The sequence below is a fragment of the Canis lupus genome, chromosome 10, assembly GCF_003254725.2.
Source record: "Canis lupus dingo isolate Sandy chromosome 10, ASM325472v2, whole genome shotgun sequence".
Taxonomy (NCBI): Eukaryota; Metazoa; Chordata; class Mammalia; order Carnivora; family Canidae; genus Canis; species Canis lupus.
This window is the reverse complement of record NC_064252.1, coordinates 9714360-9732957: the sequence shown is the minus strand read 5'-3', so window position 1 is coordinate 9732957 and position 18598 is coordinate 9714360. Positions and strand designations below refer to the sequence as shown.

Below are 18598 nucleotides of genomic sequence, written 5' to 3'. Positions count from 1 at the left end.
GGCGCGGTACCTGGCGGCAGGCGGGCGGCCCCGGGCGCGCAGGCAGTGAGCGCCCCTTCCCCCTGCCCCCGCCCCTCCCGCCCGCGCCCCCGCCCGCGCCCCCGCCCGCGCCCCCGCCCCCCGCAGCCCCGCGCGCGTCTCGGGGGAGGCTCGGCCGCCCGGCGCCCGGGGAGCCCGCAGCCTCAGTCCTGCCGAGCTTTGTGCGGCGGCGGCGGCGGCGGCCCGGGTCCCACCTGCTGGTGGCGGAGAGACAAGGAAGGGGAAGGAGGCGGAGGCGGAGGCGGAGGCGGAGGAGGAGGGGCGAGGCGGCGGCGCGAGCCCCCAACCCCCGCCCGGCCCGCGCCCCCCGCCCGCGCCCGCGCCCGCCCCCGCCCCCGGGGCTCCGCCGTCCGCCGCTCGGCCTGCGCGCCGCCCCCGCCCCCGCCCCCGCCCCGCCCCGCCCGGCCCGGCCCGGCCTCCCGCGCACGCCGCCGCCGCCGCCGCCAGCCCGGCCTCGGAGCCGCCGCCCGGCGCCGCCTGGATGTGCCCGGGAGCCGCCTGGGCGCCCCGGCCCCGCTGAGCCCCTGAGCCCCTGAGCCCCTGAGCCCCGCCGAGCCCCGGAGCCGGGAGAGCGAGCCCGAGCGCGAGCCGGCGGGCGGACACCATGCCGGGCTGGAAGAAGAACATCCCCATCTGCCTGCAGGCGGAGGAGCAGGAGCGAGGTGAGCGGGCGGCGGGCGGCGGGCGGCGGGAGCGGGAGCGGGAGCGGGGTCCGGGCCGCGGCCGCCCCGCCCCTCCCCCCGCGCCCCGACCTGCCCGGCCGCGGGGGAGGGGCGCCCTCCGGGGCCGCGGGGGGGCGAGGCGCCGAGTGGCGGGATTTGGGGGGCGGGGAGGGCGCCGCGGGGGCAGCGGGGGCTCGGGCGGAGACGGGGGCGTGGAGGGCACCCGGCGTCCCGGGGCGGCTCGCACGTGGAGCCCCGCGCGCCTGCCGACGGGTGGGTGCCGGGGGGGTCCTGCGGGGTTTTAAGTGACTTTTCAAACTTTCCTCCTCCCGCGGCCTCCGGCAGGGCTTCGGCGGGGCTGCTGCGCCCGAAGTTGCCGGAGACTGAGCGGGGGGCGCGGGGGCGCGCGGGGGGCGCGGGGGCCCGGGGTGACTTATGCCCTGGCGCAGTCCCCGCTGTCAAGTTGATTCCGCAGGACTGCGGGCTTTTCGTAGTCAGTGTCTGGTTCCTTGGGTGAAGGCGCTGCGGGAGGACCTCGGGTGCCCCCGCCCCGCAGACCGAGCTGGGCGCGCCGCCGCCTCCAGGTGACGCGACCGCAGGAAAGTTGGAGGCCGCCTGCACCTGCCGGGCTCGGGGCCGTCGGGTCACGCCGTGCTGCCGGGATGCTGCAGAGCTTGGCCAGGGAGGCAGCTCGTACCCTGCGGGCGATGCGCCGAGGGCACCAGAACCTCCCCCACGGCACCCCCGGGTGGGCTGGGGGGGCTCGGGAGCTGTGCGCCCGGGCTGCGCTGGCCTCCGGGGGCACCTCGGCCGGCTGGATCCACCAGGGTTGATCACCCCCGCGCCCACCCCCGCTCCTCCCACCCGAGCTGGCCCTGGCTTCGAGGAAAAATGCTTTAGAATTGGCTGTGTTTCAGGATGCTGGGTCTGCATGGGCTGTGGCAACAGTCGATGCCGAGGTTAAATGGTGCCTGCTGGGTGGGTGCCTGGTGGGTGGGTGGGTGGGTGGGGGGTGAGGAAAGCAGGAGGCGGCAAATCTGGTGTGTGGAGAAGGCAGGGTTGTCAAGGGGAGCTTGAATCCAGCAGCTTGATGGGTTGGTGTGGAGGGTGGTTGGGTTACTGGGCATGCCAAAAGTTTCAGGGCGTTTGAAATCCTGCTGACTGCTGAAGAGCCAATGTACGATTTCCAGTTTTTCTCTAGGTGGCACAACCTGTCTTTGGTTTATGTCGTGTTTAATGACTCAGGGAATTCATCCCTTTTTAACCACTTCCTTATTGGGTACGTGCATTCATTTTCCAGCGCCCTTTCCTGGCAGGTGACCTTAGGTTTACCCACTCAAAAGGCTGCCCCTGCTTTAGAGTTACCCTTGCTTTTCCCTTTCGTAAGTCATATCATCTTCCAGGTTGCAAAGAGCGGTACCAATAATTCATAACCAGGTAAAAGCACTAAATGAAAGCACTCTGTCAAACACCGAGGGTCTGTCCTGTCAACTAGATGTCACCATGGACTTGGCGCTAACTGGGCCTGTTTGCTAAAAAACCACTGCAGTACCGCCGACAAGTTTTATCCGAATGCTGAAATGGGTAGATTTTTGGATTGTGACAAAATGTACTTGTATGTCTTTTAGAAATATATGGTAACTTTGCAAGATGATCGCCTAATCTGCTTGGTGCAGAGAAGACTGAATTTCCTCCAGAACATAGAAATCTGAGGCAGAAATTGCGTATTCCACTTTATCTTCTCCCATAGGAGAAATAGGGATGTTTATGACTTGGTGTCTTTTTACACCTTAAGGATTTCTTCTTGCTCATATCATGTGATGCTTTTCTGATTAGTATTGTTTCGGATTTAATTGTGGCATTTCTTGTCGAGGTCTTGATTCGTTGGGAATGCACAAATATATGTGATTTGTTTCTTTTAAAATCTACCTGGTTTTTGTGTCTCAGTTACTTGTGAGTGCACATATATCCGTACATATTTAAATTGATTGAGCTGACTACATGATTTTTAATGCATGTGTCAAAGGACACTGCTTATAATTGGCTTGTATTTTGGAGGGTATTAGTGTAATGAGCAATGTTTTCTATTTACATTTGTAATCAGCTTGTATTTAGTCCCCCCCACCCACCTTGGAATTTATGACTTTAAAGGATTCAAATAGTATTGAATTAGTTCTCTTTACATATAAACAAATATATTGAACCATCAGGTTGGTCAGGAAAATAATGAACATAAAGGGAACAAGTACATTTTAAATTTTGTCTGGGGATCACATTGGCCAAAATGCTGATTTCTAATATCATTAGATTCTAAGGTTGGTTGTGCTCATACAACCATTGCTTTTTCCACATCCCTCTCTCCCCGCAACTGCAATTTACAGTTAAGCATTGTAAAACCTGTTACGGAGACTACTCTAGCATAACATTTTTTCATGTAGATTTTGTTTAGCTAAATCTCTTCCTGAAACTTAATGCAAATTAAGTTTAATTTAATTAAGTTTAATACAGACTGCTAGCTTCTTTAAGGACCACATATTTGAACAACTATTTCTTAGCATTATTCTTTTTTAAAAAATGCTAATCTCAACTCAAAGATTTAGGGAAACTGCCTTCTTAGTATTATCACATACTAAGAGAGACTTGACCAATCTATAGGATTTCATGCCATACCTACACAGCATTCATAACTTGGGTTCATCTTGAAGGCTTCTGTCAAGATGATGTTGAGTGAACTATTGCTACTGCATGCGATGCTGAGCAGAGAAACCGTAACATATGGGTTGTTGCAGTTAATGCAGTCACTTCTACAATGACATGTTAAGATGCACCCATGTACAATGACATACTATTAAAATTCAGGACACATTTCTCTGTCTTTCCCCTCCCCGGGTTTTCTGCTTGAGCTGATACACCCAATCCATTCAGAAGTCATCTAATACACTTTTGGGTAAATGTTTTAGGAGAAGAGAAATGATACTGAAAACTATTTAATAACCCACTTGAATTAAGTAATGTATTAGTTGTTTTAATCTGCTTATTGGTTTCTCATGTGTAATAGAAATATGACTGTTAAGGAAAGTCTTAGTAATTAATGATGTTTCCTTTGCCTTGTAGCTTCCCTTCTGATTTCTGTGGCTTTGCTTAGTAAATGTTCGCATGTGTATGTGTGTGTGTGTGTCTTCATCAGGGAGGAACGTATACATTTTATATATAGCTCCCTTCCTCCTTGTGTTTCTGTTCTTAAGTTTTGGAGGTATACAGGTAAACTTGAGAACTTCCTTTTGGACTTCTGTAGAAATTATCATGTCTGGGATTTGGCTTCTGTTTTGTTGACTGAGTATTTGGATCTCTTAAGATACAAAGAACTTAATTTTTACAAAATATCTATGAGAAAGCACAGGGGGCTTAAGTGGTGTGCATTATTATTATATCTTTGGTCCATTTCACTTTCCATACCTCAAGGAGATTTGGTGACCTTATTCTATACAACCTACTTATCAAAAATTCCAGTTTGAAATTTGACTTTTGGCTGGGGAGTGCTGTGGGGAAGAGAGAAGAAATCAAAATGCATGGAGAGAATGCTATGTGTTGGGCATGGTGTTGGACACTTAACATGCATTATTTGGTACAATCCTTACCGCATGCCTTTAAGGTAGGTATTATTATTTCCCCTGACAGATGAAGAAACTGATGCTCACAGAATGAAAAAAAAATGCCTGAAGTTATAAAGCCAAGACTTAGGGCACCATTTTCTGAAGAGCTACTTCAAAAAAAGAAGTTAAGTTACATTTTTTGACATGAAATTTTTAGCATTATATATGTATACATACATAACACACACAGACACTTATATAAAACATGGATTTTTTGCATCTAATAAACTGACACTAAATCTTTCATCAAGAATTTGTCAGAAGAATTTTTAGTTTAGTGGGACAAAGCTTCCAAAGTATATTTTGGACATTTGACAAACTAACCAGATAGATTTATTAAACTCTAACAAGAAGGATTGAAATGTCAACATATTTTTAAGGACAATTGTTTGACTGCACTTAAAGATAGTCATTTAAGTGAATGACTTTCCCCACCAATGATTTTATATATATATATATCTCAAATTGCATAGTTTTCATTCTTTTTCAAAGAGTATTTGCCATGAAGGCAAGAATTAACAAGAATTCGGTATTTTCCCTCACTGCAATGATCGGGGAAACCACTGTATTGTTAATAGCCATTGTGCATTTGCTCTTTTGCCAACATTTTATTTAATTAAAGCCATCCATCTGAACTCTCAGCCTAGCTATCTATTAGAAGGCCCAGTAGCCAGACAAAGGGACTTCAGATAATGCTTTCTTCTGCAGTAACCCGATTGGTTTTTTTTCCACCAAGAAAAAGAAGTATCAACTTAAACTGGAAAAGGATATCATAGTTTTAAAGACTGTTATATTAAATGTTGCATGATGGCTGATGGTTTAGGAACTTAGGATCTGATCAGCTTATTTTTACTTAAATTATGATAATAGTTAAGTAATATAAATAAGAAAGTAATAGTAATCCAAAGTAACATATCTAACCAAATGATTATTCAAATGCAAAAGCAAAACCTGGGTTTGAATCTCTTGTTTTATCTCTTATTAAAGTGTATTGCTTCATAAATTCAAGGGTTTCCTAATAGAATTAGAAAAACCTATCAATACAAATGTCCTTATTCAAGAAACCTGCTCGTTTAGGCATGTCAGTGACCAAACAGTGCTGTCAGTTTTATGGGAAATTTATTGTTTTTTAACTATATATGCTGATTAAAATGCACCTGACCAAATTTCTTACCGCCTTTCATTTCAACAGTGATTAAACTTTAAGCAGCAAATCAGGTGTTGAAAAGAATGTGATGACGTGGTTAGTATCCTAGATGGATTCCTTAGCTCCCACCCAGCACAGTGGTGGACAAGAAGGTACTAGAAGTTGAACAACAGTGGGTTTAAATCTCTTCGGCACTTCTAGCTCTGTGATCTTTTAAGTTCTCAGACCTCTTGTATTCTCTTCTTGAAGATGAGGGCAAATAACATCTACCTCATGGGAGGACTAAATGAATGAACAAATGTGGAATTTATGTATGACAGCACCTTTCATATAGTGCCAGGCTCAGTAATAGCAACTCATTATTTGTATGATATCTTGATACAGATCTGTCGACTTAACACCTCAAGGTGTCCTGCTGAAGAAATGATGACTTTGTATTCTTTAAAAACTTCATAAACTAATAAAAGAAAAAAGCCCAGCATTTTGTGAAAATGTACTAAACGTACATTTTAGTACATTTAGTATGTAAATGTACTAAAACAGAGAACGTTATGAAGGCGAGGTCACTGATATATGTCCTAGTCTGGCTGACACAAAGATGAAGAAGCTCTTAAGGCCACTTTTTTCATACGTTTAGCAAACTTTTATTTACCACTAACTGCTGTGATGAGAAAATCAGGGTTCCCATGTTCAAGGAGATTATTATATATCTATAGTTAGAGAGTTATGGATCTGACGAAGAACTCAATACAGCTTCTCTTCTGGAAAGATTAGTGCTGAGGGAGCAGAGAAGAGGGATTGACTGTGCTGAGGAGGTGCTACAGAGGAAGTGTTAAAAGACTTGAAGGCAGGAGAGGAACATAGAAGGTTGGGCTGGGATGTGAGGGTAGAGATTTCATGCAATGGGCATGGCATGCTCCAAAGCATCATAGAGTAGAATATGTCAGGAACCACTGTTGGCTTCTTAAGGGGCTGGATTGTGGGCTTTGACCATGCACATGGAGTGTAGAATATGACTATGCCCTTCCCCATAACGTGGGGAAGCTGGGTGGAGAAGATGAGACGTAGAGGGCCAGATTTAGAAAGAAGTTGTATGTCAGATTGAAGAGTTCAGATTGTCTTCATCAGGCAATGAAATTGGGTCAGTTGAAGGGTTTCTGATAGAGACGTGAAGGGATCAGGTTTATATCTTGGAAAAGTCACCCTGGAGGCGAGGAGAAAACATTGGAAAAGGGAAGGACTTGAGGGGTGGGGTCACTAGGAGGCTATGCCCTGTTTCAGGCCATGCAGAGATACTCAGGAGGGGGACTTGGTATGCAGGTGAAGGTGGGAAACACCACCAGGTGTGGGGGCCATGTAGGTAGTGATTAGAATCAGAGTCGTGTCTTAAAACCCAGTGCCTTAAACCAGAGACTGCTTTCTTTCTACCTCATATTGCCTTTCTTTATTTCCTCTTTAAGTTTATGTAGGGGAAAAAAAATGTAAACACGTTCTGATAGAACAATGTGAAAATCGAGGGCCACCAAAGTGATTGGATCATGGTGAAAGCTTAACGTGCGCTGTTTTTTTTTTAATTATGTAAAATTCATATACTGTCTAATCCTAAAGGAAAAAATAATTATTATCCTGTGCATTAATCTTCTATAACTAATAGGAAATTTTAAGTCATTTATTTATTTATTTATTTATTTATTTATTTATTTATTTATTTTTATTTTTTATTTATGATAGGCACACAGTGAGAGAGAGAGGCAGAGACATAGGCAGAGGGAGAAGCAGGCTCCATGCACTGGGAGCCCGACATGGGATTCGATCCCGGGTCCCCAGGATCGTGCCATGGGCCAAAGGCAGGCGCCCAACCGCTGCGCCACCCAGGGATCCCAAGTCATTTTTTTTTAATTGAAAGAAAAGAGTGATAGTTATTATGCTGTGGAAGTGTCTTTCGTAGTAATAGAATTCGGTGGGTTTTTAATATTATTATTTTCTGAAAACAGCTAAATGCTCTTAAATAAAAGTTTAAAAACACTTATTATATGAGACTCAAAATTAGAAAACTGGGATTCGGGGCCTCTTTTAGCCATGCTCTGAATTGTTTGGCCTAGCCACAGACTCCCCTCTGAACCTTCCTTTTCTCCTCTCTGAATTTAGGATGATTCTTGACATGCTGACCTCCTGGGGTTATGTTATGGGGGTGAAAACTGTTATTGTTATAATACAAAGAGGAGAAGTAAAAATCTTAATTCTCAGAGCGCCTTGTTGGCTTAGTCGGTAGAGCATGTGACGCTCTATCTTAGGGTTGTAAGTTTGAGCCCCATGTGGGGTGGAGAGATTACTTAAAAATTAAAAAAACCTTAATGAAATCTTAATTCTGTCTTCCAAAATGAAACTGTTATGAGGTTTCTCTGTTAGGCTCCCTTTGTTACAAAAGGACTCAAATGATGCGACTAAATTACAACATCTACAAAGCTGCACAGTCTAGACAGCCTCTTTTCTGACTGCCCTTGGAAAAATCCAACTCAGATGCCGAGTAGACCTTGCCACCTGCGCCCTGTTATTCGGTTTCTGCCTCTCTCTCCAGTCCAGGCTTCTGATCTCAACCCGATATCCAAGGGACCCTCACTTCTCAAATTGAAATCATGTACAGAACCTTTTTACGGGAGAAAAAATGTCTTGCAGGTCTCTATTGCTGACTTCATTTTTATTATGCTACTTAAATATATACTGACATAAAACTAGGTGTAAACTCCTGATGCTTATGGCTCTCGTACAACCACAGAACCAAAGCACATTTTACGGATGAAATACAAACAAAACTACTAAAAAATCAATAACTTTCAAATTAACGACATTTATTTCATGTGACTTGATATTGTTTGCCTGAAACTAAATCTGCTCTTGGAGCGTGAATATGGTACTTGCCGCTGTGGAAAGTAACATCGTCACATGCTGCCGTGGAAAGTTCTAGCTTCACTTTTTTTTTTTTTTTCTGGCTGAACTCTTTTGGAACCGTGGTTTTAACAACCTGTTGTCCCTTGTTCTTTCCTGGGCATGAACACATCATTTACATGTGAAGTCCTCCATTCTTATTGGTCTGTTTTAAATATTTAAAAAATTTTTTAAATTTTTTAATATTTTAAAAAATATTAAGTCCTTCATTCTTATTGGTGATCCTAAATATAGTTAGTAGCAATATTAGGCTGCATGCTTATCTACTTTAGTGCTTTTTAATTTTTTTTTTAATTTATTTTTTGGGATGCCTGGGTTGCTCAGTGGTTGAGTGTCTTTGGCTCAGGGCGTGATTCTGGAGTCCCTCGTGCATGGAGCCTGCTTCTCCCTCTGCCTCTGCCTCTGTCCCTCTCTCTCTCTCTCTCTGTGTGTGTGTGTCTCTCATGAATAAATAAACAAATAAATAAATAAAATCTTTAAAAAAGTTACAAAGTAAACATTTATTTACTTATTTGAGAGAGGGAGAGAGAGAGAGCACATGTGCACAACTGGGTGGAGGGGTAGAAGGAGAGGGGTTGGGGGAGAGAGAGAGCTCAGTCTCACAACCCTGAGATCATGACCTGAGCTGAAACCAAGAATCAGACGCCTAACCACCTGGGCCATCCAGGTGCCTCCCTATGTTAGTGCTTCCTAAGTTATTCCTGGTGAAGGAGTTTTTTCTTTTTTTTTTTTTTTTCTCTTCTTTTCATTTTTCTTTTCTCTTCTCTTCTTTTCTTTTTCTTTTCTTTTCTTTTCTTTTCTTTCTTTTCTTTCTTTTTCTTTTTTAATCCTATTCTCTTATGTGGTCCTATATAGCACAGTGAGTGTACTGTGTCTCACCTGAGTCTCACCAAACCTGTATTTGTCTATACCCTGTTCAGTGAGATGAGCTCGTTAATCCCAGACTTGGACGTTGGAGCAATGCCAGATTGCTATATGAATTTCTAAACACCTATCTTCATTTTCAGCAGTTATCTAACCATGGACAGGTAATAAACAGTTTCCTGATCGGCACTGATCACAGACCAAACACTTGGAACACTACTAGTTTAGAATATGTTTATGTAGCTGGGGTTGGGGAGAAAGGTTCAGAAGGATGGAAGAAATGTGTGTGTGTAAAAATGTACACACTACCTTTAAGATATGTAAATGAAACAATTTATTTTCTATAGTTGCTCGCACCTTGCCTTTGAGATCCCATCCATATGGAAGATGGAAAACACCTGATCGTATTAATTAAGAGCATATTAGTCTTCAGCTTAAAAACTTCAGTTTGGTCATTGCTCTCATTTCTCAAGGGGTTTCTCCTCCCTCATTCTCTGAAGGGGAAAGCTTAGTATCTCCATGGCCCTGGGTGAAGGGCATTTTATTCATTGTATGACCCGCACTGTGTCCACTGCTCTAGACTTGGCATGCTCGGTGACTGGGCGTTGTGCCCTGGTCTCCACTGAAATGAGACTGTTCCCATTTGGTCTTTGAATGTCCTCCTGGCAGCTGATTTGGACTTCCTGGACCTTGCCATTGTATCTACTTGTGAGATCCTTGTAGCCTGTGACCTTCTTGTCAAAACTAAGCCTTTTCTAGGTACCAGTCCCGTCAGCATTTCTGTATCCCTCCTGGGAGCCAGCAAGCACTTAACTCTTTCCCTTGAAACATGATGGAGTTTGTGGGATCTTGGGAAAGGTGCCCTCATCTGGACCTGTCTTACAGTACCTTCTGCAGACATCACCATTGGATTGCTCCAGTGCCATGTTGAATGTGCCGGTGCCAAATAACCATCATGCTAGGTGATGAGGGTCATTGGTCAAAATGTGCACAGTGCCCGCAAAACCACACAGGCATTAGTTTTTCTCTCCTTTTGCACTTGTCAAGGAGTTTTCAATCCTTGCAGGGTATTGGACACTTCTATCTGATCCTGTGTCCTACCCTTTCCTGTTTTTTTTTCCCCATTCTCTACCCTTTCCTGTTTTTTTTTTCCCCATTCTCTACCTTTCCCCATTCTCTACCCTTACCTGTTTTTTTTTCCCCATTCTCTGCTGTACCAGATATCTGGAGTGGCTTCAGTGACTTGAAGACTTAAAACTAGAAGGGACAGGAAACAGGAGGGCAAATGAATGATCACAGGGAACAGTCCTGTTTCTATTTTAGGTGGACATCTCTTCCTAAGATCTGAACGTCAGACAAGAAAGAAAAAACAGTCCAGGGATGATGTAGCTGGAAGCGGGCGAGTAATTTGACCAGTACCTTCTGTTGGTCTACCTTGTAAGCACACCTCTCTCACTTAATAGCTTTACTAGAAATCTGCCCTTTATATTGCATCACCCAAAGTGTGAACATGAGAACTGACAGATTTCTTCTCAAGACTGGGAGTGTAATTTCAATGTGCATTAACCATTAGATGTTGATGTGTTTTAAAGGCTTACTTTATATTTCGAATAAAGATGTGTAGAAGACATCAGTAGGTATGCTTGAGACTTCTTTGGAATTAATGTTAGAATTATTATCTTGCTAAGTATTTATTTTGTCTTCACAGTTGTTGAATATAGCAGACAATATGAAAAATTGACAGCATAAATTAGTAAAGCCTATGTTTCTGTAGATACAGTTCATTATTTGAGAAAAAGTTGAGGAATATAGATTTTACTTTAGTATATTAAACAACAACAACAAAATGGTAAGAAATCACATAGGTGAGTATTCAGGTAATAACGTAGTACTTATTTGTTCTTTTCTTCTGATATATATACTGTGAACAGTTTTCCCCCTTGATATCTTCTAATGTCAAGTATTTATAACTCCAATTACTGATATTCATAAATTCCATGACAAAGACTGAGCTGGGTGCGCTGATATGCTCATGAAGTCACACTTTGACAGTCAGACGGATTTCTACATTGCCCTCTTCAGAACTGTCAAGATTGTTGACTAGAGGAGAATGGTATTTAAAATTAGATTTTTCAGATGAATGCAAGTGTATCTTTTTAAATGTATAATTTTCTAGTATGTGCAGGGCACATTTTCATTAAATGAAAACCTTGAACAAAGCAATATAAATTTAGTTTTTTTGGTGTGTGTGTGTGTGTGTGTGTGTGTGTTACTGTTTCACTTTTTCCCCTTATAATTTTAGTTAGAATAAGAATTTGCCAGGCTAGAATCAGACACCTGTAGTGCTGCTGCATCTGCTGAGAAAGCACCTCATCTGGCTTTGTTCGTGAACTTGAATGCTGATACATCATGCGTGTGTGTGTGTGTGTGTGTGTGTAAAAGCCCTACCAATGAAGAGTAGTCTTATTTTCCCATCAACAATGTATATTATTATTGGGTGTGATCTGGGCTCTGAATTCAATGACTTCATTTATTCAAAACCCTACCCTTTCAGCCTCTACTCATCATACTGAAAAAGGCAGGAGGACAGTGTCTTAGTCTTCTTGGGATTTCGTAACAAAATACCACAGACTGGGTGGCTTAAACAACAGAAGTCTTTGTTTTTTTTTTTTCCTCCCTGTTCTGGAGGCTAGAAGTCCTTGATCCAGGTGTCTTGTGTTTCTGGTGGCAGCTCTCTCCTTGGGTTGCCAACAGCGACCTTCCCACTGTGTGTGCTCACATGGCTGTTCCGTGGAGTATGCATGAGGTAGAGTGCAAGAGGTGGAGAGAACTCTGTCCTGTGTCTTCATATAAAGACACTAATCCTGTGGGATCAGGGCCCCACCTTTATGATGTCATCTAACCTTAATTCCTTCCTTAGAGGCCCCCTCTCCAAATACAGCCATGCTGGGGGTAAGGACTTCAACATGGGGACACAGACATTCAGTCCATAACAGGCAGGAACAGGAAATTCGTCAATGGTTTATATAATGTTCCTATACATTTCATCTTTCGGCATCTGGAAACTGCTCCTTTGGAATAGGAGATGGTATACTTAGAAGATGGCTTTAAAATACAGCCTCCAGTTTTTTTTGAACAGTTTCCCCATTGAGTGTCTGTCTGTGTTTCCTCCACTTGACTCTGGGGCAGGCTCGTAGTTGCATTAACCAGTAGGGCCTGCTGGACTGGATGCCGTTGCCTTCTGAGGCTGGGGTCTAACAGACCATGTAGCCTCCCCCTTGTTGGCTGGAGCACTTGTGTTTGGAGCTCTGGGCCACCTCCTGGCTCTTCTGCCTCTGAGGAGGTCACCACACTGTGAGAAAGTCCGTGCAGTTGGAGAGGCCGCACTCTGGTTGGCAACCCTGGTCTTCGGTCTCCCTGGCCTAGGCACCAGACATGTGAGTAGGGGAACCTTTAGTTGATTTGAGCCCTTGGTTGTTGAGTGCGCTGGCCTTTGAGTCTTCCTCGCTGGGGCCCCAGACCACCCTGGAACCGTCGCAAGCCATTCTCTCCATGTCATGTCTGAATTCCTGACCCTGCAGATGCTATCAGCATAATTAAATGGTTCTGAAAAGGCAGCTAAGTTTCGGGGTAGTTTGTGACATGGCAATAGTAAGTGGAACAGATGCCGTATGGCCCCTTTTTGGATCCCTCACCTGCTGTTCTATCACACTCTCTGGAACTCTTTGTTTATCATCAGCAAAGCCCTTTCTGGCCTCAGCCTCTCGGTGAACTTCCCCCTGCACTTTCTTGATGTAACTGAAACGTGGCTTTGCGTGTCAGGGCGTTCCTTCTTTTGTGCCCACTCATGGGGTGGTAGTTTTCATTCGCAGGCTCCTGGAGAAGGTTCTAGAAGGTCCTCTCTGGCCTTCTTTGCCATTTCCAGCCTGTCTTCCTTCCTCCGCTCTAAGACTTCCTGAGTTTGGATCTCCTCCACTGCACCCTACAAACCGCAGTCCCTCCCTGCTGCAGTCACCTCCCTGCGCGGGGTGACCATTTTCACTCCTGGCTCACTGCCACTTGTTCCAGTACTATTTCTGTCACGGTTCTTGTGATTTTAATATTCATTTAAATTGTCCCTCTCGTTCCCTGGTTTCTCCATTCGGTGTCCTTCTCTCTTTCGCTTGTGTGGCCACCACTGTGCCTTGGCTTCTCGCTTCTGTGGCCACATCCCAGGCCCGCTGTTCTCACCAGGTCCAGTGGCCTCTGCGGCCTCTAAGACCTTTTCAGAGTCTGTGAGGTCAAAACTATTTCCATAATAACACGAAGACATTATTTGCCTTTTTAATTTCCTTGTCTTGGGAGAGCCCAGTGTAATTTTCCAGAAGCTGCGTGATGTGATGAACATCTTCATTCTGGCAGCTCATGGAACGCATGTTGCATATTCTTGTGTTTAAATTTTTTTCTGGTTTAATATTAATATGGTAAATTTTAGTAGACATAACTCTCATAACCAAGAACTTTTTTTTCTTTTTTTTTTTTTTTAAAGATTTTATTTGAGGGTGCCTGGGTTGCTCAGTTGGTTGAGCGTCTGCCTTTGGCTTGGGTTGTGATCCCAGGTCCCGGGATCGAGTCCCCATATCCATTGGGCTCCCTGCTCAGTGGGAATGCCTGTTTCTCTCTCTCCCTCTGTCTGCTGCTCCCTCTGCTTGTGCAAGAGCTCTCTCTCTCTGACAAATAAATAAAAAATCTTAAAAAACAAACAAACAAACAAACCAAAACTCCACTTGCTGCCACTCTAGTTTATTCCTTGCAATTTAATGTGGTTGGAGAAAAACGCTCTGTCAAGCTGACTGGTTTCGCTTTAATTTTGTGATCACTAATCCTCAGTGGGCCATTGGTGCTGCCGGCTTATCAGGCTGCATGTGTTGGTTAGTTCATTCATGCCTCTGCCCTCCTAGATGGCTGATGCCTCCTACTCATTCTCATTTCCTCGAATCTTCAACACCTCCTCTTCCATTCTCCCCCTCAGCTGAAAACTTTGCTTCTTCTTTTGCTTGAAAAATAGAAGCAAATAGAAGAGAATTTCTGACTGTGTCTTTACTCCTGTTACTATGGTTGAACTCTGTGCTGCTGTGCAAGGCCGGCGCCCTACTGTGCACAGGATCCCATTCCCTCTTGCCCACTCCAGGACACGGCTCTCTCTTCTCTCCAGCATTCTCCCCTCTGTTCATGCTCTCAGTCTCCCTCTCTGCCGCATTATCGCCATTCCCCATACATCGGGGATGGTACGTCACCTACTTTTTCACCTCTTTTGACTCTCAGTCCCTCCAGTTACCATTACAACTTTTTCCTCCCCTTAATACCAAATCCCTTGAGAGATGTCTCTAAACTCACTCTTAATACTTCTTTATTCTCTCGTGAACCTAGTCCAACCCAGTTTCGGTGCCCTGTCCTATCTTCTACTACCAAGATAACCAGTGACCTCTATTTTGTTAAATCCATTAGCCAGTTCTCAGTCACATATCACTTGACCAGTCAGTAGAATCTGAGGTAACTAACTACTGCCGTCCTGGAAATACTTCATTCACGGGATCGTTGGGCTTTCACATTGTCCTACTTTTCCTCCTGCCTCATTAGCTACTCCCTTCGTGGTCTCTTTAGGTGTTTTTTCCTCAGCTCCTTGATGCCGGAATATTGGAGTGCACCAGGGTTTGGTTCATGTACCTCCTGTTCTTTTGTGCTTTCATCCAGTCTCATTGATATGCTGGCACTTCCCCAGTTTATATCTTTAGCTTACTCCTTTCTCTTAACCCCGGGCTTCCAGATTCCCTGACTTTCAGCATCTATGTTTGAATGTCTGACAGGCATCTTATGCCTGAAATATCCAAAATCAAACTCCTGACTTTATTCTTCAAACCTGCTCCTCTCTGGTGTTCTTCATTTTGTAAGCGGCAGATCCATTTTACTGCTCATGACAAAGCTTCTGGTAACTTCCTGGATTCTTCTACTTCTTCAGACTTCACATCTATTGTGTTAGGAAATCCGTTGATTCCACCTTCAAAGTATATCTAGAATCTGGTCATCATCACCTACTTCTACCATGTCCAAATCAGTTAGCCACCATCATTTGTGTTCACCTAGATTATGGCATTTTCTTCCTAACTGGATTTCTGTTCTCCCCTTGTCCTTTATTCTCATAACAATTCTCTGCAGAATGGCCAGAGTGATACTTTAAAAATATGTCATATCTGCTCAAAACACTTCAATGGTGCCCCATCTCACCCAGCGTAAAAACCCAAGTATAAGGCCCTACGTAGTCTCTGTTACCCATTTATCCTTATTTCCCTTTCCTAGCCCCTCATTTAATCTACTGCAGTCACACTGGCCTTAGAAACACCCAATATATTCCTGTCTCAGGGTCTTTGCACCTGCTCCTCCCTTTGCTTGTACATCTTCCTCTCTCACCTTCTTCAAGTCTTTGCATAATGCTGCTTTCCTCCTGAGGTCATCCCTTACTACCTTGTTTGAAATTACAACCTCCTCAACACTCCTTCTCTTTCTTGCTTTAATTTTTTTCCATAGGATGATATGACATTCTGCTTATTTTACTTATTTATTTGTCTACTCTATATTCCCATTGTTTATTATGAATGGATGCTCCCAGCAGGCAGGGACTTCTGTTTTGTTACCGCCGTATCCCTAACACACAGAAGAGTACTTAGCTCATAGTAGGTCCCGTGAATTGAGGTTCTGAGGCAGTGTTACTAAGATAGCAAGAGAAATGATTTTCAGATGATAGGATAGTTAGGTTCACATGTAGGTTTTGCATTGCTTTTCAGGGCTTATGTTTGAACTTAAGGATTTTGATTCTAGGGGAAGAAGAACCGGGAACCATTTTAGTACTATATCATTCCTGGTCTCCCCCTATGGGGTTGAAGATTTGGGGACCTATATAAACTAGGGCTACCCAAAGAAAGATAAGTACAGATGAACAGGGAGTTTCTCTTCTATCATTGGCAATCTATAGACTGGCCCTTGAAAAGCTCTCTCTCATATCTAAGGCTACAAATATTTTCTGCTAAAATATGCCTCTGTTGATGATATACTAGGTGTTTTAAAGCAGAAGTGATAGAGGAATGTTTTTCAGTGAAAATCTTTTTCTTGGTATTTTGAAATACGGTGATTGTATCAGCACCTGTGTGATAATCGTCTTATTTGTGTTCACATTGCATATCATGGGCAAGGCACTGTGCAGATACTTAATATTTGCTGAATGAATAAAGGGAACAAAATGGGTTGGCATTATGAAAAATCATGGTGGGAAGAGATAGGCCTATCTTCTCCCCTCCGTTTAGAGGCAAAAGCTATTAAAAGTGAAGAGTAGAGAAGATTATCACTTACCAGGACATACCACCGAATTACACCTTATAATTGCTTTAAGTAAAAACAAAACAGTACAAAACAAAAAACTTTTGTTTTTGTTATGTGTGGCATTTGCCAAAGTTGTGCCAAAGACAAGGTGGTTTTTAAAAATGAATATGAATAGTGTACATATTTCTTTATCTATACCATTTTTGTTTTCATTCTTGATTCTTAAGTACTGACGGTAACATCTTTCTAACAGCCTCTTTCTGGCCTTAGATGAGTCCAATTGGTTTTACTAGTGTGTAATAACATGCCAGTAAAACGAAGATTAGTATATTTTGCCCTATTTTTTCTAAGCCAATTCATTGCACTCTAATGGAACGAAATAAAAAACGGCCTTTAATTGAATAATTTATTACGCCATTTGTTTTTTCTTAATATCAAATACGGGAAGTAGTACTTAATCAATTTCCTTGCTTATTACTGAAACCAAAGGGCTGCATAGTTATATGGCAAACCTATTAGGGAATGCTTATATATTTTTTAGGAAAACATTTATAATATTATTACATAGCATTGTACTTTGTTCCAAGGCTGCATTTCATATACACATGCATTCTTAACTACATCATTTTTTTCTTTAGATACGGTTGATTGCATGGTAGATAATCTCAAATTTCATCATAATCATGAATCATACTTAGATTAAGGCAGTTGGTTTAATGCAATAGTTTTTCCCCTGAAAGCATCTCTTTAACAACTAATTTTCCCAGGCTCCTGTTTCACATAAACTGTCATTTGACTGTTGATCAGTGCTTCTCTGTCCTCATAAGATCCGTTCTCTATTTCTTCCTAAATTCCCAGAGTATCTTCTTGGTTTCTTCCCTTCTCCCTCAACACTGGAATATCAGAATAACAATAAATTCGGATACTCGGGTATGTTTTTTGTAATGCCTGGCAGGAAAAATCTCAGGCATTCAAAAAATACTTGTTGATTGATTGATCTAAACCCCTACTCCTCCTGGGGTTTAACTTAAGGAAGATTGAATGAGTCAAAGACGCCCCCCCCACCCCCATGGATTCCTTATCTTGTCAGTTAGGTTTGGAATATATGCAGTAGGTGTGGGAAAAATATTCGGTGATCAAAGCAATACTTTCTATTATGGAAAAGCAATTTGGGAAACTTGGTTTTACTGCAGGATAATTAGGGATAGGAGCTTTTAGAATCAGAAATGGATTTGAATGCTCAGTCCCACCCTAATTGGCTCTGTGGCTTTAGGCAAACTATTTGACCTCCCAGTTTCTTCCTTTGTAAAAGGACCCTTAATAACACCTACCTGGCATGGTGATCGTAGATTTCACGAGTATCTGTAAAAGTAGATTTTAAGAGAATCTGTCGGCTATATATAGAACTGTGATGGCAGCTATATATAGAACTGTGAAATCTAGATGAGTGTACTAATTACAAGATCATATCCAAGAGAGGTTGAGCTTTTCCGGTTGTTGTGGGAATACAGTTGCCTGAGGACTGTTTTAGAAGGTGGTCCCGGGATGTTTGGAGATCCCTGTATCTCATGAGGAGAAGAGGGGATGTTCCCAAATTTCTCATGCTAAAATAAATATTTGGTAATGTTAACAATTGGTTACAAATACTTGAAAAAAATAATTATGAACATAGCCTAGAAATTTACCTATGCTAATTTACATCAGATTTAAGGGCCCCGAAGCCACTGTAGAACTATACATATGTAGATAAAAGGATTGGCTATAAAATCACATGCCACCATTTATTTTGTGGCTGATATGTGGTTCAGAGACATCAGGCTCTTGCATCACAACTTTTTAGTTCTCTTCCTGTCAGTGATTTGATTTGAACACCAGCTTTGTTCAGTGTAAGGCTTTCCCATATATGTTAAACCAAAATGATAAACATACCAACC

The 18598-nt window shown here is 43.4% G+C and overlaps 1 protein-coding gene across 2 annotated transcripts in view; it reads left to right on the top strand.

Moving 5' to 3' along the window:
• Positions 1–473: 473 nt before the first annotated feature.
• The window catches only part of GRIP1 (glutamate receptor interacting protein 1), a 661865-nt gene continuing 643740 nt past the window's right edge, over positions 474–18598 (top strand). For both annotated transcript variants that reach the window (XM_049115121.1, XM_049115119.1), the window contains exon 1: positions 474–701. In XM_049115121.1, the coding sequence (XP_048971078.1) occupies positions 644–701 (58 nt within the window). In that variant the 5' untranslated portion in view covers positions 474–643. The remainder of the gene's footprint in view (positions 702–18598) is intronic.